Source organism: Osmerus eperlanus, chromosome 1, assembly GCF_963692335.1.
Source record: "Osmerus eperlanus chromosome 1, fOsmEpe2.1, whole genome shotgun sequence".
NCBI lineage: Eukaryota > Metazoa > Chordata > Actinopteri > Osmeriformes > Osmeridae > Osmerus > Osmerus eperlanus.
The window spans coordinates 18310301-18330454 of NC_085018.1; the positions used below are offsets into that span (position 1 = coordinate 18310301).

The 20154-nt window shown below is 45.9% G+C and overlaps 2 protein-coding genes across 5 annotated transcripts; both read left to right on the plus strand.

Annotated features, from left to right (window-relative positions):
- Positions 1 to 1224: 1224 nt before the first annotated feature.
- Positions 1225 to 4630, plus strand: zc3h10 (zinc finger CCCH-type containing 10). The gene is made up of 3 exons (XM_062466233.1): positions 1225 to 1415; positions 1993 to 3239; positions 3350 to 4630. The coding sequence occupies exons 2-3, from the start codon at positions 2121 to 2123 to the stop codon at positions 3860 to 3862; spliced, it is 1632 nt and encodes a 543-aa protein (XP_062322217.1). The 5' UTR covers positions 1225 to 1415; positions 1993 to 2120; the 3' UTR covers positions 3863 to 4630.
- Positions 4631 to 4955: 325 nt separating this feature from the next.
- On the plus strand, positions 4956 to 20098 carry esyt1b (extended synaptotagmin-like protein 1b). 4 transcript variants are annotated; one of them, XM_062466268.1, is made up of 53 exons: positions 4956 to 5639; positions 6356 to 6397; positions 7339 to 7473; positions 7608 to 7681; positions 7827 to 7899; positions 8013 to 8102; positions 8249 to 8304; positions 8395 to 8515; positions 8615 to 8791; positions 9041 to 9123; positions 9306 to 9354; positions 9467 to 9556; positions 9793 to 9894; positions 10129 to 10200; positions 10314 to 10400; positions 10563 to 10712; positions 10795 to 10920; positions 11076 to 11252; positions 11502 to 11587; positions 11704 to 11752; positions 11838 to 11927; positions 12019 to 12114; positions 12413 to 12484; positions 12607 to 12693; positions 12804 to 12950; positions 13196 to 13302; positions 13454 to 13568; positions 13599 to 13718; positions 13806 to 13982; positions 14086 to 14168; positions 14259 to 14307; positions 14397 to 14486; positions 14589 to 14684; positions 14800 to 14871; positions 14998 to 15084; positions 15195 to 15341; positions 15447 to 15610; positions 15722 to 15863; positions 15975 to 16054; positions 16181 to 16319; positions 16413 to 16589; positions 16688 to 16770; positions 16963 to 17011; positions 17190 to 17279; positions 17494 to 17589; positions 17705 to 17776; positions 17862 to 17948; positions 18089 to 18235; positions 18387 to 18529; positions 18661 to 18786; positions 18875 to 18983; positions 19145 to 19194; positions 19323 to 20098. In XM_062466268.1, the coding sequence occupies exons 1-53, from the start codon at positions 5280 to 5282 to the stop codon at positions 19345 to 19347; spliced, it is 5613 nt and encodes a 1870-aa protein (XP_062322252.1). In that variant the 5' UTR covers positions 4956 to 5279; the 3' UTR covers positions 19348 to 20098. The 4 variants fall into 4 exon arrangements, with proteins under 4 accessions (XP_062322252.1, XP_062322246.1, XP_062322229.1 ...); XM_062466262.1 differs by having other exon boundaries at positions 13454 to 13538; positions 13569 to 13718; XM_062466245.1 differs by having other exon boundaries at positions 13454 to 13718.
- The last annotated feature ends 56 nt before the right edge of the window (positions 20099 to 20154 follow it).

The window sequence follows — 20154 nt, forward strand, 5'->3', positions numbered from 1 at the left end:
CTTCTGTGACCTTTACCGTTGATCTGGCCCTGCTACCAGACCTCCCCCGATCACTAGTGTAGGGATAAATAAAAAATAAAAAACATATATATTAATCTTTCTAAAAAAAAAAAAGTTAAACCTTTTGGAGAAAAAAAAAATCTACTTGACAACAGCTATCCAAATATGGGACCTTTTGTGCCAAGACACAGACCCACTGCAAAATGTTACTATTGGCCGATATTCGTCAGCACCTGGGATCGAACACTCCACCTTCCACATCTCAAGCACTACCACTATTAGCTACCCTAACTGAAAGCTAGCTGGGTACTGGCCAGGATTTACAGAACAGCAAATTTAGGGGGCGTGCATTTCTGGGCAGGGCTATGTTGGGCCTTGCTAGGAATTGCACCCCCTGCTAAATTTGACTAGGAAAGTGTGAGATGCCTGAAACCTGCTGTGGTTACTCATAGTAGTCCTCTCAATATACAGTAAGAATCATTTGATGCTAGGATATACAGAACAGAAATTAATTCCCTCACTCTCCTCAGCCTGTTTCTCCCCTTCCTCCTCCTCCTTCTCACCTTGACAGATATTGCCCCAGTATGATTGCCCCGCCCCCGTCATGTTATTCCCACAATGGTAGTCCTGTTCCTGCACCCATAAGGAGTCCTCTTCCTCATCTTCATTCTGGAACAGGTCCTCCAACTTGAGATGGAAGAAGTTCATCCACTCTTTGGCCTCAGAGTCAGGGTCCTCTTCGACCTCATTCAGGAATGCCTTATGGCCCAAAGGACCGTTTTCAACTGTTCAACAAAGGCCTATTAATACCTAGGAATTCATAATAATCTTGCTTATTCTCTGTGTCCGCCTTTTCAGAGTTCACCTTAAAAGCTTTCTCCAGAACAGCGTCCTGCGGAGAAAAAACATATTTTTTTCTGCCAAGCAGGGAGAACAGTCAAGTCTGAAACTGGAAAAATATTAAGACTTCTAAAAACTGTAGCCTTCATGCGGATCTATATATTGCACACATTGCAGCATACATCCTGATGCAACATGTTAGCACTTGGCATTCCAATGATGAAAGGACAGTTAGCAGTATTATTAATCACTGATAAGCATCAGTAGGTTGAAGCCATTGATTGTAGATACCATACAATGACCAAGATGTGTAAAAATCTCAAACCAAGTCGTAAATAGGCTACTTGTTACTTGTCAACCAGTAGGAGGCAGCATAACAGCAAAACGGAAGAACTAAGGTTTTCCAAACCAGCAATGTGGTTATGAGACACTTATTTTAGACTATATACCAGGGCCTAGATTAATGATAGTAAAATATTACGCTAATCTCACGTTCACAAAATATCTAAAATTCCATAATCATCTACGGAAAGTCATAGTTCTCTCTGCGTGAATGGCTAAATAGCTACGTATTGGTAAGTCTTCTTTGGCTAGAAGGGCTAGTCAAGCTTGTCCGATAGCTAGTGCTAGCTAGTGTGAGCTAACTTAGACTTTGAGATAGCCCAGAGAAAAAGCTAGCACTTGGTAAATTCGCTGCAACTGCTTGCATTACTAAACTTGCAGTTTTAGTTTTGTAAACCTCTTTATTTTACTGCAGTGTAATAATGCCACGAGTCTATAATATTTCCAGCACGTAAAACTTCAGGTACAGTATTGGACAGGTATTTATTAGCTAGCTAAGATAGCTAGATAATATTGTGGCTAGTTTGTGATAGCATTTGGGATACTATAGTACAGTATTGGCTAACTAGCTAGGATGGAAGATAACATTGCCCCTGTCATCCGAAATTTTGTTTAGTATCAAGAGGACCCAAGCCTTGTAGCTAGCATGCTAGCTAGCTAGTTTACCTTGTTTCTGAACTTGACATAGCTATGCAAAAAAACTGTGCTGACTGCAGTGCTAAATTAGATTGCTGGTTAAATTATTGTTCATGGTTCTGAAACGCTAAATTGAAAGTTTAGTTTAAAAACTTGTTTTGAATTGTTTTGCAGATGCCTCGATAGAAGATTACAGTGGCCCAATGAATCTTTCTTGTAAACCATATATAAAAGATTTTCAGATGCAGTCCTCTCCCACACACACATGAGTGCTGCGTTTCCCTGGCACTGGGCAGAGTGGCATGCCTGACCGGGACAGCTCCTACCTGTCAGGTGGTGGTGGGAACAGCAGCAGTGTGGGGGAGGAAGGGGGGCCAGGTTTGGGGGGCACAGGAGAGGGCAGAGGGGTATCAGCTGGGGGCAGTGGGTCTGGTGGTATGGGTGGAGGAGGTGCTCTAGGGAATGGGAGTTGTGGGGGGAGCGGAGCTGGGGGTCTGGGTTCAGGAGTTCCCCCTGATGGTGTCTGCAGGGACTTTTTGCGAAATGTGTGCAAGAGGGGCAAACGCTGCCGCTTTAGACATCCAGACTTTAATGAGGTGCCAGACTTGGGGGTGCAGAAGAATGAGTTCATCTTCTGCCACGACCACCAAAATAAGGAATGTGTACGCTCCAACTGCCGTTTTGTCCACGGATCAAAGGAGGATGAGGACTACTATAAGAAGACTGGAGAGCTACCCCTCAGGCTGAGGGGGAAAGTGGCAGCCGGTCTAGGACTGTCCCCCATGGACCTCCCTCATAGCCGAGGAGAGGTCCCCATCTGCAGAGACTTCTTAAAAGGAGAATGCCAGAGGGGCAACAAATGTAAATTCCGTCATGTTAAAAAGGACTTTGAGTATGAGCCCAGTATGGGAGTTGGGGGAGTGATGGGACCAGGGGCCAGTGGCATGGTAAACACAGGTGGTGGGGTTGGTGGAGCGGGGGGAGGTGCCTGTGGGGGTATGTCTGGACTAGTTGGGAGTGTTGGTGGGGGTAACATGATTGGTATGGGTTGTCCTAGCCTGGGGGGTTGCAGAGACCCTGTCATCTCAGGGGTTGGGGGAGTTGGAGCTGTGGGAATGGGAGGATGCTTGTCCATGGGGCCATCGGGACAGCGTAGATATGACAGGGGTCCTTGCTCAGTGTATGACCCACTGTTTGAAAGTGGGCTATTTGAGACGGGGCCACTGGAGGTTCCTGTTGACCATACAGCCCTGCAACTGAAGAGGCGCAGGCTCGAGGGGCTGCGCCTGTCAGACGTCAGTGGAGGGGGGCACTACGAGCTGGGGGTTCAGGCCACGCTGCAGCCTCGGCACATGGACTACCGCTTCCTGGAGGAGGAGAATGCTCTGCTGAGGAGGAGAGTGGAGGAACTCAAGAAGCAGGTAATTGTGCTTGAATTTTGCCTGAATCTATACATAACATTCCTGCTAGATCATGTCATTTGAACTTGTCTTTTTTCATGTTGATGTTGTATTGTTTATGTCTTTCTCAGGTGTCTAACTTAATAGCCACGAATGAAGTTCTGCTGGACCAGAATGCCCAGTTCAGGAGCCAGACTAAGGTGTTGACCCTGTCTTCTGCTTCTGCACCCCCTGACCAGAGCCTGGTGCCCTCTGTTTGTGCAGTGAGCTCCTACAACCACAGTATTGCCCAGACTCACACAACCCTGAGCAGTGCAGGGCTGCAGCCTCGCCCCGTCAACCAACAGGACATGGTAGCTCCTACTGGAGCCCCTACAGCATCTCAAGCCAACTCTGTCCAACCCACTGCTCCCCCCCCCCACCTCAACCCTGAGATCACCCCCCTCTCTGCTGCCCTGGTCCAGACTATTGCTCAGGGTATGGCACCACCGGTCTCCATGGCACCCGTGACTGTATCCGTGGCACCTGTGGCTGTATCCATGGCACAGCCTCTGGCGGGCATTACTATGAGCCATGCCACCACCCCCATGGTATCCTACCCCATCGCCAGCCAGAGTATGAGGATCACCACCCTGCCTCACTGACCCAAACTCACCCTCTCTGTTGAGACTCGTCGTTGTTTGTCAGAATGAGCTCAAGCTAGTGTTTGAGACTGGGTGTTCTGTGGCACTTAAAGCAGATAACAGACAGAGACTGAAGTGGCTATGGCTGACCTGTGAAGTTGAAGGTTTGTAGTATGCCAAAGGGACCCTTGAAACAGGCACAAAAAACTGTAACAAACTGTTAAATTATGCCACAAGAATATCATGGAACTGAACATTTTTAGAATGTGACGCTGACAGAGAATTTACTTTAAAGGTAGTTTATATTTATGTGATTTGCTCTGGTGAAAAGTAACTTTGGTACTTTCATGAGAATAACAACCACTCAAAAAGACCCCTTTTGGTTGTAGCCTATTCCTTTTCAAATCAAAATAATTGTCATCAGATGTCTCAAACAAATGCAAAAAAAATTGTACCATCACTGGTTGGTACTGGAGAATTCATAACTACTAACAATTATTAGTAGCCGACTAACAAAATGTTGGACACCAGGGGAAAAAGAACGATGTAGGCAGTACAACATGTTATGCATAAAACTCAACAGGAAAAGGCTTGGGCTCTTGCTTTAGGCTGATAAGCTATTCTGTAAATACAACGTAAGTACACGTAGAGCTAACTATGTAAACAATTGAGGATTTTGGTTGGTTACCATAATCAGGTTGTGCAGGGACCAACAGACAAATGCATAGGCATGCACGGATTTAGTGGGGTTAACCAGAATGCACACACTGCAAGTTTAAAATAAACCGGGCTGTTAACTTTAGGGACTATTGTTTTAAGGTGGTTGTCTAAAGATTACAGTCCCAACAGTGGTTGTACCGTTGCGTTGGTTCATAAACTGGAATCGGTTCCTTTCTCAAAACGACATTCCTTAATTGTGAAGTTTTTTGTATCAGCCTATAGACGTCTTCTATTTCAGTATGATATTCAATAGTAAGTTACTGTAAATACCACATGCGTAATCACTTTTTATTGCTAAACTTGTAATGACAGGCATGCGTCCAGCAAGGATGCGTCTTTTCTCATCACAGGGCGTGTTTTGATTCCGTTAACCACACTGGTTGAACAGCAGCTCAGCGTGCCAGAGATTTTTTTGGGGCACAACGCGTAAGGAGTTGATTCTCTGCGGGCGAAGTGACAAAAAGGCCTAAACGGGAACTTTGTAGTAATACATGACTTTACGAATCGTTTACAAACAATTGCTTAAACTAACTTGCACACCACCAAAGATGACACGGATGGACTTATAAGTCAACAGTGAGGCGTGCGTTATTACTGGCTACTACAACAAGGCTACTACAACTGCTATACTACATTCAAATTCTTACGTTAGTGTAATAGTGCAGTTTATCACCAACCCGGTCGAATAACATTGACATTGCGAGAAGACGACGACACGATGCAGGGAGGAAAAGATTCGGAGGCTAGCGGCTTGAAGGGCACAGAGTATTTGTCCCAATCTGTTAAGAATGCTCTGGATAGCGAAGAAACGGAAATCCCCAAAGCCAAAGGGATTGATGCTGTGTCTGTTTTGTGGACTTTCGGAAAATGCCTTGGTGCATTACTCCCTGTGTACCTGGCTGGATACTATCGGGTCAGCACCAGTTTGTTAGTTTTCGGGCTGATGGTCTACACTGGATGGAAACATTCACGCGAAGCGAAGGAGTCTCGCTTGCGGTCCGCCATTCAGTCTCTACACGACGAGCAAGAGTATACTTCCATGAAAGTATTTAAAAACAAACGAGATCTACCTGCTTGGGTAAGGATAACACCAAACGGCTGGTCAATGGTTCAGACTCGGAAACATCAGAACCCCGTGGCAGCATTGTCATCTTTACCAATATCTTAAATGGCCTACCTAACGTTTTTGAACGTTAGCTAATAATCTGTCCAAAAAAATGAAAGACACAATGTGAACAATATTATCATTGCAGACTACTCATTGCTACTCAGGACCCATTTAATTAATATCTGTACTGATTTATTGTCTTTTATGTTTTCATGATGGACATGCCAATAGCCAGGTGAAATATTTAAGTTCAGCTTTTGGTATGTGGACTATCAACTGCGTATGTCGGTCTCTCACATTCAGCCTTTGACTTGCAATATCAACCCTACTGCATCTAGTCACTTTAGGCACTATAGGCACTTTTCAGTATCAACTATCAAGTAATTGCGGACTAAAACAGGAGCAGTGAATGTAGAGGTGAATACACTCAGTGATAACAGATCAAGGGGGCAGAAAATGCCCTTCTAGATTACATCCCTTATTTGGTTTAGAATGATGTCTGTGAACTACCACATTCTAACACTTCCTGATGCTCATATTTTCCGTTATAGCATTCATACAGCCTAAACCACATCCCACCAAACCCAAAGTAACAAGAAATGTTGTCGTAATGCAGAATTGTATGCCCTAACTTCTATCCAGGTACCATTTGGAACTAATCTAATACGAGGCTTAATTCCTTACAGGTCAATTTCCCAGATGTGGAAAAGGTGGAGTGGCTAAATAAGGTACTGCTTCACCCATGTGCACTATTGCATTCTCTTCACCAATACAACAAAGGTGTGCCCCCTCTTTAAGAGACAACTTGAATCCATCGCTGTTCCATTAAGCCCACTGTAAACACACCAGCCTATTTTTCTCAGTGACACAGCTGTTGCGTTGACGGACAGTTGGTAGGGTTTGTTAGGCTAGCGTTGGCATTGCTGCAGCAGCAGCCATGTTGCTGGCCTCCCCCGCCACTATGTCTGGACTGGAGCTAGAGCTGCTCTCTCTTACTGCAGCCTACAACAGGCCCTCCGCCACTCTGTCAGCCTTTCCACTAGATGACTCACAGGAAAGGGGAGGGAATAGCCTAAACTTCCAAAACCAATCAAACTGCAACAAACGGTGTCGTCCTGAGCCTTGTCTTGCTGGCCATGCCCTTTAAAGCTAAGAATAAACTCCTTAGCCGAGAGAAAAAAAATATATCAAAATGACTGCTGCAATGTGAACATGAGGTCTGTCTGAGGCCCTGTACTGTCTTGAGACAAAGCTGATATTCGAGCTGGGTTCCTTGAGGGGAGATCACCAGACTGCCTGCTCTCCTACAGGCCATGTGCTCCATAGGAGCTCCATGCTGCTGGTGACTCACCCCAGATTGACGAGGCAACAGTCACCCAACCACAAATACCCGCTGCAGAGTAGTCTGCTTTCAGATAAACACAATCCCCCACATAAGAACTTGGTAAAGATCTAATGGGTTACTATGGATACCATATTGAGGAAACAGTAGACGGGGAACATAAACATACTGCGGCAGCCTCCAGAGAAGCCCTGTTTTCATGATCCACTAGAGAGCAGGATAGAGCCACATAATGAAGACATTCACAATGAATAGGGTAAGCGATCCATTTCCTGACTATTGTGTTATAACAGTCTGATGTGCGTATTCCTTGGCCCACCCATGCAGGTGTTGCAGCAGGTGTGGCCCTTTGTGGGCCAGTATCTGGAGAAGCTGCTGGTAGAGACCATTGCTCCTTCCATCCGGAACTCCAGCTCCCACCTGCAGACCCTTAGCTTCACCAAGGTGGACTTTGGAGACAAGGTTTGAGGCTACAGATATCAGACGCGCACACGAAAACACACACAATGTGCTGTACATCATAATGCTTTGATGTCAATGCACACGTATTCATGAAAAGGTTTTTGTGTGGTGTTTTTTCTGTTTCTGTGCTGAAGGCCATGAAGGTTGTGGGGGTGAAAGCTCACACAGAGAACGAGAGAGGGCAGGTGCTGTTGGATCTGTACATCAGGTGACCTTTGATGTTCTGTTTGACTTGGCTCTGCACCTCACTGTCTGCCATTCAGTACTGATTAGCTCACTCCTACAACTCTGGTATAAAGCAATACATTCTCTTTCCCCTTTCCTCCTCTCTTTGTCCTTCCTTTCCCATGAAGCTATGTCGGCGATGTTGAGATTGATGTCGAGGTGAAGAGGTATTTCTGTAAAGCTGGAGTCAAGGGAATACAGGTACACAGTGTCAGAAAAGAGACCTAGAAGAAAGGCTAAACCAAACCCTGTAAGGAATTAGATGAGTATGCAGTATGTAGTGTTGGTCTTTGATCCATCTCCTCTCTCCTCAGCTGCATGGGATGATGCGGGTGATTCTGGAGCCTCTCATTGGTGACGTCCCTATTGTGGGCGCGGTCACCATGTTCTTTATCCGTAGGCCGGTGGGTCCTGGCTTCTGGCCTCCTTGATCTTCCACTCCTCCTTCCATCCTTAGATCTCTCTACCATCCCACCTCACTCCACAATAGCGTAGTCACCTCAGTCATAGTCTGCTGTGTTTTCTCATCTGTGTTTTGGTCTCATCCTAGAAACTGGATATCAATTGGACTGGACTGACTAATCTGTTGGACATTCCTGGCCTGAAGTGAGCATTGTATTGGATGTCAAATGTATTCTGATGTTACCTACTGTATGTACCGGCCAGTTAAAACCTCCCTCCCTCTCGGTGTTTCAGTGTCATGTCTGACAGTATGATCATGGACGCCATCGCCTCCTTCCTGGTCCTGCCCAATCGCCTCACTGTCCCTCTAGTGGCAGACCTGCATGTGGCCCAACTACGCTCCCCTCTGCCCAGGGTGAGACCCTGCCACACACTCTGCTAACACACCGCGGCACGCACATCTCAACCTCATGGCTTGACCTTCTTTTCAATTCTCTCCCTTCTAACCACCTAGGGTGTGGTGCGCATCCACCTGGTGGAGGCTGAGGACCTTGCAGCCAAGGACAACTACATGAAGGGGGTGATAGCGGGTATGTCCGACCCCTACGCCCTGCTCAGGGTGGGCCCTCAGACCTTCACCTCCCACCACATAGACAACACCCTCTGCCCCAAATGGGGTGAGATGTACGAGGTGAGACGCTGATAGAACAGCACAGAGGTGTTGTTGTTTTTTATGATGCGTATCCATGCGCTGTTGGTAAGGTGTGTGTTGCGCTGTGGCGTTTGGTACCATGGTCCACATGTGTTTCAGTAGAGGGCGGTGGAGGGTGGTGTTTCCCATCATGGTGCAGTGTCGAGACCATAGCCATGTCAGACTCCACACTCATGGGTCGGTGTGCCAGTCAGTCCTCATGTCCCGGTGTGTGTCCATGTGTATCAGGTCATTGTCCATGAGGTGCCGGGTCAGGAGTTGGAAGTGGAGGTGTATGACAAAGACACCGACCAGGATGACTTCCTGGGCAGGTACTTGTCTCAGCCCATGTGTGTCTTTAGATGTCGCATCTCATAATGTCCCTTTTCACGTCTTTTATCCCCATCAGACTCATGGGGGAGAATGCCCCACCGTTATTGGGTTGTGCATTTGAGCACTATAGCATTTCTAAACGGCCACATTTGCCTTTCTGTCCATATGCACACACACACAGGACAAAGGTGGATCTGGGGATAGTGAAGAAGTCAACAGCTGTTGATGAAGTGAGTGATTTGAAATACCTTCAAAGTTAATTACAACAAAATATGCCTTAATATAAGCAAAACCGAAACGTACATGGTTTTCGTAAAGTGTCTTGTGTGGTGGTTTTCTCAGTGGTTCCCTCTAAAAGACACTCGTTCTGGCCGAATCCACCTCAAAATGGAGTGGCTGACCTTGCTGCCCAACACAGACCAACTGGACCAGGTCTGCTTTTTTAATGCTCTCCTTCACACACACACACACACACACACACACACACACACACACACACACACACACACACACACACACACACACACACACACTACAGTTAATGATACACAAGCACAATAAGCATTTCTGTATCCTACAACAGTGGTGAGTGTGTTCAGTATATTGGCAGAGAGCCAAAGTGAAAGAATGTGCTAGAACGTTGGCGCTCCTCCACCCCTCTCTCCCAGGTCCTCCAGAGGAACGAGAGTGTGATTGTGTCCAGTAAGACTGCAGACCCCCCTTCGGCAGCCATCTTGGCCGTCTATCTGGATAAAGCTGAGGCTCTTCCTGTGAGTCATTTCTAGAGCTTTCTCTTTCCTCGGATTCCCAATCCTTTCTCCCAACACAGCCCAAGGCTGATTCCTGTCTCTGGATATAATGAGTCTGAAAATATTTGATCCTCATTCACTCCGTTACATGCTCAGGCATGTTAAGGAAAATGTTGACCTATTCATTTTAACAGACACTTTTTCACTTAGCAGATGCTTGTTTTCTTTTTGTGTGTGCGTGTGTGCGTGTTACAGATGAAGAAAGGTAGTAAGGAACCGAGTCCCATGGTGCAGTTGTCCGTGCAGGACATCACAAGAGAAAGCAGGGTACTGTCAGCAAGAATCTTCTTAAACAGAACCCCTTCAGTATGTACAATATTGTGTCTCCTACATGGAAGAAGTGAACTCCCTCCTCCTCCTCCCTCTCTGCCTTCACTCAGACGTGTTACACAACCATCAACCCAGAGTGGGAGGATGCCTTTACCTTCTTTATCCAGGATCCACGTCAACAGGACATAGATATCCAGGTGAACTCGACTGAAAATCCCAGTTGGGAATGGATCAGTACATTTCCATTTTATTACAGCTGCCGGATCACTTTACTGTCTTAATCTTTCTGTCCAGAAACAGCAGTTGTTATATGAGTTTGTATTATTCTAAATACACTGTCATCCCCTGTTCTCCTCCAGGTGAAGGACAACGACCGTGTGCAGACCCTAGGCAGTCTGACTATCCCTCTCTCTAGACTGCTGTCCAGCCCCAACCTTTCTCTGGACCAGTGGTTCCAGCTGAACAACTCGGGGCCTGCCAGCCGAATTTACATCAACATCGTACTCAGGGTAAAATATATCGGTGTATCTCCAATAATTGTTCTGTTTATGTCTTTGTGTGATGGTGACATATTTGCTCTCTCTCTCTCAGGTGCTGTGGCTGGATGAGCTGAAGGTCTCCACATCCCTCCTCTCTACAGAGGCAGCTCTCCTGGCAGCTGGCCGCTCCAAGCCTCGGCCCCAGCACACCACCCCTGACCCCAGCTTTGCCACGGAGGTAATTGTCACAGTACACGATTAAGGACACATAGTAGATATACAGAACATGACCAACAGGATGAAATGCAAAGACTACTATATCAAGTTGTATAGTAACATACCAAGGTATACAAGTTGTACTATACATAGTATAACATACCTTTTTTCTTTAAGGGGGTTTTGAGAATCCATCTTCTGGAAGGTCAACACCTGGTGCCCAAGGACAACCTGATGGGGGGAATGGTGAAGGGCAAGAGTGACCCCTACGTGGTGATCAACATCGGCGGGGAGACCTTCAGGAGTCAGGTCATCAAGGGGAACCTGAACCCCACCTGGAATGAGATGTATGAGGTATGGCAGGGCACTGGGAGAGGACTGGAGAAGACATCTGATAGGTTTCATAGATTAGGTAAAGGATGTCATTGCTCAACTAATTGGCTGGATTTAATAATGTTATATTTATAGTCTAAATAGGCTGTACTCAGCAGGACAATTGTATTACTGTGGGGGACAAAGCAATGTACTGTATCCCAGAATCTGTTTAGACTCTAAGCTTGTTGGAGATGACCTTTAAAGCTGAGCGCTTGTCTTGTGTTTAAGGTGGTTCTGACACAACTTCCTGGTCAGGAGTTGCAGTTGGAGCTGTTTGACAAAGACATGGACATGAAGGATGACTTCATGGGCAGGTAATACCTTCTACTGTTGCAGGTCCAGTATGCTGTTGCTAGATTAGGCCTGTAGTTTCTGTGCTCCTGCTTCTTGTTTGCTCTGTAATCTCAAACAGTTCCATCTGTTGATACAGGTTAAAGGTCAGTCTGAAGGATATAATCAGCTCACAGTACACAGACCAGGTGAGTTCCTCATGTAGGCGTCAATATCAAGGGTCAGCTTGTGTAAGTGCAAACCATGCTTGACTACTGTATTATTGTGTTCCAGTGGTACACTCTGAATGATGTGAAGTCTGGTCGTGTTCACTTGGTACTGGAGTGGGTACCAACAGTATCAGAACCAAGCAGACTGGATCAGGTGAGGATCATCTCAAAGCTGATTGGTGTACTAGTTAACAGTGATACAGACTCACTCACTGGTTTGTTTTTGTGTGTGTATGTGTGGTCAGGTGATGCAGTTCCACTCCAAGCAGTCCTTCCAGAACAAAGCTGTTCCCTCTGTGGCCCTGCTGTTTGTGTATGTGGATAGTGCAAACGGTCTGCCAGTGAGTCAACTTCCTCTTTGTGGGACCATTTCCTTGTCTGTGGGCTCAGATGGCTGAGTGGTTAGGGTATCGGGCTATTAATCAGAAGGTCCTTGGGAAAGGCACTTCACCCTACTTGCCTCGGGGGGAATGATCCTGTACTGTAAGTCGCTCTGGATAAGAGCGTCTGCTAAATGACTAAATGTAAATGTAATGTAAATGTCTGTGGTGATGCTTTGGTATACTTCCTAATGGGCAGGCTATTGTGGCACCTAGTGGTTGTGTTGATACAGGGCGTGGTTATTTATTTTTTCTATAGTTGAAGAAGAGTGGGAAGGAGCCAAAGGTGGGTGCTGAGCTCATTCTTGGACACACCTCCCACAAAACGACGGTGAGATACTCAACTTCTATCCACCATAGTTCAGTTTAATATGACTGAGTCTGGAGCTATAGCACGTTACAATGTAAAGGAGGAGTCTTCATCTGCATTTGACCACTCATGTCTCCCTGAAGGTGTGTGATCGCTCGACATCACCTCAGTGGGACGAGGCTTTCTACTTCCTGGTGCGTGATCCCAGAGAGCAGGTCCTGATCGTGAAGGTGAGCTCTTTCAACAGGTCTTCATAATAACCTTACCAACGCTGTATGAACAGTAGAAGTGTTCTGATAGGGGACAGTTCAGGGATTCATTATTTAGTCTCTTCTTCTAGTTGTCTCACAGTTGGAGTCTGCCTATTGGGTCCCTTGTGGTCCCAGTCAGAGAGCTGCTGTCAGAACCTCAACTGGTCCTGGACCAGTGGCTCAGTCTGGATGGAGCCTCACCTGACAGTCAGATCCTGCTGAGGGCCCAGCTCAAGGTGACGAGTCAAATTTCCACACACACAAACAGACCTCCATTAGAGCTTGTATACAGTTTTAAATGTAAAAGTTTGAAAACTTAAGGGGAAAATAAGTTGGTGGAAGTATGCTCAGCAAGAAGGAAGTACTTTGAAGAGAGTATTGATTCCAGATAGTGTATAATTAGATATTTTGAAATGGGGCACTTTGAAGGCTATGAAGTTCCCTGATGATAATGCTATCGATTGTAATGAAACCCCTCCAGGTGCTGAGCCCTAAGATGTGCCAGAGAGGAGCGGACCAGACAGAGCCCTCCATGGCTCCCTCTAACATGGCCACTAAACAGAGCTTGGATAGAGACATGGCACAGAAGTAATACACTCACAAGAACACGCCTGAATTCAACAATACTCTACGAATACACACATTTAATAATACTCTACTAGTATACCAGTATACCCTAAAAACTCCCACAATGCACATGTATTCTCATGTCTCAGTGTGCTCCATCTCCCTCCATCAGGTCCAGTGCAAGGGAAACTCCCGCAGCACCAGTCTCCAGTTCCCTGCCTGTGTCTGAGGGAGCTGAGAGGAAAGCGGCCGATAAAGTGGTCCCTAAACCAGTGACAGAAGATAAGGTGGTCCCTAAACCAGTGACAGAAGATAAGGTGGTCCCTAAACCAGTGACAGAAGATAAGGTGGTCCCTAAAGCAGTGACACCAGACATCCACCCTCCCGCTACCCCCCTTCCTCCACACACCACCCCAGGCCCCAGGTTTGGTGCTGAGGTGAGATCATAGTGAGAGTAGGTGCTGTTGTAGCTGAAGCCATACTGTTGTTTTAGGTTTCCAGCAGTTACAGTCTTTGTCCTGTAGGGGGTGCTGAGGATCCACCTGCTGGAGGCCCAAAACCTGGTTGCCAAGGACAACCTGATGGGGGGCATGGTGAAGGGCAAGAGTGACCCCTACGTCGAGATCCATATCGGAGACGCCAACTTTAAGAGTCATGTGATCAAAGAGAATCTTAACCCCACCTGGAATGAGATGTACGAGGTATGGAAGGAAGTTTAGGTTTCAGCGTGCCCCCTGCCTCACACGCACACTCCCAGACACAAGCAAAGACCATAATCATAATACCGTTCCCCCCCACCCCTAGGCAATATTGGTCCCTACGGCTGGCTTGGAGGTACAGATTGAGCTTTATGACAAAGACATGGACAAAGATGACTTCCTGGGCAGGTAAGAGGAACCTAGGTGATCTGTGTTGTGCTTAATTAAAGGTATACAATCCCTCATTGTGTTGGGGGAAATTCTTCTGTCTGTGAACAGGTTTAAAGTCAGTATAAGCGACATCATCCAGTCCCAGTACACAGACCAGGTGAGGATCATCTTCCTCTCTATTCAGTCCACCAAGTGCATGCCTTCATCCATGGTGACTCACTACTACTGTATATGACTGTGTTCCAGTGGTACACTCTGAACGATACGAAGTCTGGTCGTGTTCACCTGGTACTGGAGTGGGTACCAACAGTATCAGAACCCAGCAGACTGGACAAGGTCGGTAAATCTATTCTTATTTCTAAGTGTAGATCATATGATATGTCATATCATAGGACTTAAACATATCATATCACTTGAACGGTTTGGTTCCCTCCCCAGGTGCTGCAGCTGCAGTCTCTGCAGTCCTTCCACAACAAGGCTGTTCCCTCTGCTGCTCTGCTGTTTGTCTACATGGACAGAGCCCACTCACTGCCTGTGAGTCCCCTTGAAACGGTTCTCTCAAACACAGAACCATCATTCACCACTCCCAGCTGTGGATTGAGTGTATTCCTGCAGGCTGTTTTATATGTGTTACTATGTGTGTTTACAGTTAAAGAAAAGTGGGAAGGAGCCTAAAGCTGCAGCTGAACTTGTTGTTGGGAAATCCACCCACAGAACCAAGGTGAGAAACATGAAATGATGTTTCCTTTGGCAACCAAGATCTCACTGCTTAGGATAGGAATCAGGAAAATACTAGTGAACCACATGAACAACTCTTTCTGTATCTCTTCTTTCTGTCTTCCTGAAGGTGTGTGATCGCTCGACATCACCCCAGTGGGATGAATATTTCTACTTCCAGGTTTATGATCCCAGAGAAGACATGCTCATAGTAAAGGTGAGTGTGCGGCTAGCCTCAGCAAAGCACCAGTACACACAGAACAAAATATGGTGTCACTGTACTTCACTGCCATGCTCAATCGTTCTGCTTCTCCTCTCTTTGACCAGCTGTCCAGTGATTGGGAGCAGGCGCTGGGGTCCCTGGTGGTCCCAGTCAGAGAGCTGCTGTCACAACCTCAGCTGCTCCTGGACCAGTGGCTCAGTCTGGATGGAGCCTCAGCTGACAGTCAGATCCTGCTGAGGGCCCAGCTCAAGGTGAGAGGACACCTTTGGACACAATATCATATATACATGTGTAAATGAAGGTATATACTGTACACACAATAGACACACTGTTTACAACATGTTTGTTATTCACAGATTCTGAACTCCAAGATGACAGATGAAGTAGCCAAACCCCAGGTGTCTGTTATTGGTCCAGACACCTTCGCTGAGGCTGAGGAAGAGGAGCCTGTCACTGCCATTGAACAGTCAGTCACAGCAGCCAATGAGGAGGAGCCACACTGTCAGGTGCAATCTGAAAAGTGAGTCATCATTTTGTATGACTGCATACTTTTCAGTCAGTTGCATGTAAAGCTTAAATGATGATCATTGAATGGAAATAATGAATAAAATGTGTGTGTTTGTATTCTCAGACCTGTTGCACTCTTCAGTCATCCCTCTGTCCCTCAACCTGAGACAAGGGAAGCAGAGCCTGATGTCACTAAAAGAGACCCCAGTCCTGCTGACATGGCCGTCCACAGACACGCACATCCTGATCCCAGCGCCAGCGTCCAGGTTATACAATACTGTCTTGGAAGACAAGAACTATTGTGTCATGTATTGGGATATTCAAGTCCAACAGCACACTCGGGTACAATGTCATGCCTTATGTATTTTTTTTAACAGGTAGAAGAACCAGGGTGTACTGAGGTGGAAAAACCAGAAGCCACAGCCCCAGAATCTCTCCCCACAGCTAAGCCCAAGGAGTGAGTTCCATTATGTTTGCACTGCTCTGTAGCCCAGACGTATGCAGGCTGTGAAGCAACCCAACGTTGATCTCCTGTCATGGTGTTGTCTTGTGTTTTTGTGCATCCCTGTGTGTATGTGTACAGGTCTGGCATTGGAGGATTAATTCAGGCTACAGTGACTACACTCCCTTCCATTACAGTCCCTGTGGTGGTCAAATCTGGTCCCCACCCTGCTGTAACAAGACCATCACATACCACCCCAGATCCTGGCTTTGGCAGAGAGGTTGGTGGGGTTCACTGGTAGAAGTTTATGCACAGATACGGTTTCAAAATATACTGTAGTTGCTTTCCAGCAGTTACAGTCTTTGTCCTGTAGGGGGTGCTGAGGATCCACCTACTGGAGGCCCAAAACCTGGTTGCCAAGGACAACCTGATGGGGGGCATGGTGAAGGGCAAGAGTGACCCCTACGTCAAGATCCATATCGGAGATACCAAGTTTAAGAGTCATGTGATCAAGGAAAATCTCAACCCAATCTGGAATGAGATGTATGAGGTCAGAAAATAGTTTTACTTTCAACAAATTGTGGTGCAGTGCCATTGGTTTGGATGTTTTCTGTGTCCACTGTTTCTGACTGCTGTGCTTCTTCAAAGGTGGTTCTGAGTGTGCAGGCTGGCCAGCAGATTCAGTTTGAACTCTATGATAAAGACCTGGACTCTGATGACTTCCTTGGCAGGTGTGTTTGTGTGCCAAGTATACCATACACTCCTTGATGCTTGACCAGGAACTTTGGAATTATTACATTGGCTGAAGTGCACCTTGGTCTATCGTGGAAAAGGCCATTTACAGACTCACCTTTTTTCTTTTTGTCTGATAATTTATAGTTCAGGGAAAAGTTGACAGAGAGAGCTTCTATGTGTGTTTACAGGTTTACCATCAGACTGAGTGATGTCATCAGCTCCCACTATATTGACCAGGTGAGTGTGTGAATCATCCAAGCAATCTTGGCAAGGGTTTTCCTGTAACAACTACTGAAAATCACACCCACATTACGGCAACATCCTTGAATTGCAAGTGGTTCTAATAGTTCAATTGAAATGTTAGGGATTTTCGGTGTTTTGGTGTCCCAATGATACACTCTATGATCTTTTTCAGTGGTACACTCTGAATGATGTGAAGTCTGGTCGTGTTCACCTGGTACTGGAGTGGGTACCAACAGTATCAGAACCCAGCAGACTGGACCAGGTCAGAACTTTCTAATGACCCTCTTTTAACCTAATTCATCCTCTTATCCTTGATTATTCCTCTCCAGTCTACCTATTCTTCTCACTGTGTACTGTAGGCTGTATCTGAAGGAAGTAATTAATTCATACTAGAATCCTGTTGAACCAGATGTCTGTTGTCTGTCACAGGGCATAATAACTGTAGAATGTGTGATCTCTGAACATGCCCCTCCCAGGTGCTGCAGCTGCAGTCTCTGCAGTACTTCCACAACAAGGCTGTTCCCTCTGCTGCTCTGCTGTTTGTCTACATGGACAGAGCCCACTCACTGCCTGTGAGTCCCCTTGAAACGGTTCTCTCAAACACAGAACCATCATTCACCACTCCCAGCTGTGGATTGAGTGTATTCCTGCAGGCTGTTTTATATGTGTTACTATGTGTGTTTACAGTTAAAGAAAAGTGGGAAGGAGCCTAAAGCTGGAGCTGAACTTGTTGTCGGGGACACCACCTACAGAACCAAGGTGAGATCGTCATCATACTTGTATATGTCCTACCAAAAAAGACATGTCTCAGGAAATAACCCCCCACTCCCATGTCTCTTTGAAGGTGTGTGATCGCTCCACTTCTCCTCACTGGAAGGAATCTGTCCACTTCGTGGTTCATGACCCTAAACACGAAATGCTTATTGTCAAGGTGAGGCATTGTTTGTGTTTTTGATGACACCGTGATTAAGTCTATGAAATCCACAAAAGCATGTAATGTTACATAAAAGATAATAAATATGATAATATCACAAAAGCACATACTACAGGAATGTGTGTATTCACATGCAGCTGTCCAGTGGTTGGGAGCAGGCACTGGGGTCCCTGGTGGTCCCAGTCAGAGTGCTGCTGTCAGAACCTCAACTGGTCTTGGACCAGTGGCTCAGTCTGGATGGAGCCTCACCTGACAGTCAGATCCTGCTGAGGGCCCAGCTCAAGGTGAGAGGCTACATTTTGTATGTGTATCACAATTCTTGAATGGTTTATATTATTTTAACTTCTCGTTAGGGCTTCGACATTACTGTATACGGTTGATATTGTCTGTGGCACAATGATCAAGGACTAAAAGCTTGACTCTCCCCATGTACAGATCCTAGAGTCCAAGATGGTGGAGATGATAAGCCAAGGGACTGTGCCATGCTCTGCTTATGGTGGCGGCAGTGGGCAGGTGAAGCTGTCTCTGTCCTATGCTTCCAAGGAGAGAAAACTTGTTGTCGTTGTACACGCCTGCAGGTACAGGCCTAGTCATCTTTATGTCTACTCACTAGTTATTTATTTTATTTCCTATTTTGTATATCTTCAAATACCATTTGTAAGAGGAGCTTTGTCCAACTAAACATGTGTGTGTGTGTGTGTGTGTGTAGGGGCCTGGTGTCGTCTAGTCCTCCAGACACCTATATTTCCCTCATGCTGTTGCCAGACAAAAGCAAGGCCACAAAGAAGAAGACTGCCACCAAGAAGAAAGATCTAAACCCAGAGTACAATGAGAGGTGTGTGTTCCTTGTGCTTGTGTGTGTGTGTTTAAGTTGTCATGACAGACTTCTAACGTGAGTGCCTTGGTATGGCCCACCCTGCCAGGTTTGAGTTTGACGTGTCTGTGGAGGAGGCCCGGTTCAGACATCTGAGTGTCTCGGTGAAGAACAGCTCCACCACCTTCAGGAGCCGTGAGAAGGACGTCCTGGGCCAGGTCAGTCTGACGCTCTTTCACTGCTGCTCTGCACAGACACAACCACACTCACCACCACTGGTTTGATTTACCGTAGCTATTGTAATAACATCACCCACTGTTATTGCATTCAACAATTACCTTTCAATTGAATACAAGTTAACTGCAAACATTTCCTTTAGGTTCAAATAGAGCTGGCTCAGATTGACCTGGTCTCTGGGATCACAAAATGGTGAGTCATACAGCCAGTACTGACAGCTTTGCCAAATCCACTGACATCAGATCAGTGGAGAGGTTCTCCGTATGTGTTTAGAAGCTATTTAAGTTGATGATTGACATCCTTCTTTCTTTCTCCCCAAGGTTGAACTTGGAGGAGGCTGAATAGTGTCAATAACAACCTGCTGCGCTTACCATACCTGTCAAAGGTCACCTGTATTATCTCACTCTGAGGCCTTCATCTTGCTACGCACAACACAATCACACCACTGTGGCAGCCGACCCCTTTAATCATGTATATTCGTTTGCATGTGAGATTCATATTGCTATAGACTCACTCTCACCAAAGACAAGACTACATGTCAGAACAGTATACAACCTGGAGGGGAACAGGATGGAAAACACACACATATACTGTATGTTGTTTTTGTGTTTATCAGTAATTCAACAGTTACGAAGGTCTTTGTTATGATGGTCAGAAATATTACATAAAGGTTTATGTGTTAATGATTTTAAGATGACTTTTTTTCTTATAACACTTTGAAAGATTGAAGGATGCAATACTTTTATATTCATTTGCTAAGTTTATTTGGAGACTGCTAGATTTATGCCTTTAAAATATTGTATTTCACAATATGTGCACTTTTATTGGACTGAGAACTAATGAAGGAAGAGTCCAGACGGATATTAGAGACATATACTAATGAAGCAGGATGTGGATATGAACCAGTAATGTAATGTTTGGAATCTCGGGACTGTAGCCTACTGGATGTGCATTTTTATTGTTGGAATTATAAGTATTATCTCTAAGACAATATAGCTACATCCTGCATATTCAAGATGCTTTAACGGATGCCAAGTAAACAGTTGGTCTTTATCAACATGCCTTCACAATACATAAATAAAAAGACGTGTCTTGCCATGTTTGCTTGTCTTTGCCGCAACTTTTAGCGTGAAATCCCTGCTTTGCGTCTGT

Coding starts and splice junctions, on each gene's coding strand:
- esyt1b (XM_062466245.1), top strand. CDS start 5,280: ATGCAGGGAGGAAAAGATTCGGAGGCTAGCGGCTTGAAGGGCACAGAG. Junction 9,124..9,305: donor CAGGATGACTTCCTGGGCAG/GTACTTGTCTCA, acceptor ACACACACACAG/GACAAAGGTGGATCTGGGGA. Junction 16,320..16,412: donor ATCCTGGCTTTGGCAGAGAG/GTTGGTGGGGTT, acceptor TTTGTCCTGTAG/GGGGTGCTGAGGATCCACCT.
- zc3h10 (XM_062466233.1), top strand. CDS start 2,121: ATGCCTGACCGGGACAGCTCCTACCTGTCAGGTGGTGGTGGGAACAGC. Junction 3,240..3,349: donor TGGAGGAACTCAAGAAGCAG/GTAATTGTGCTT, acceptor TGTCTTTCTCAG/GTGTCTAACTTAATAGCCAC.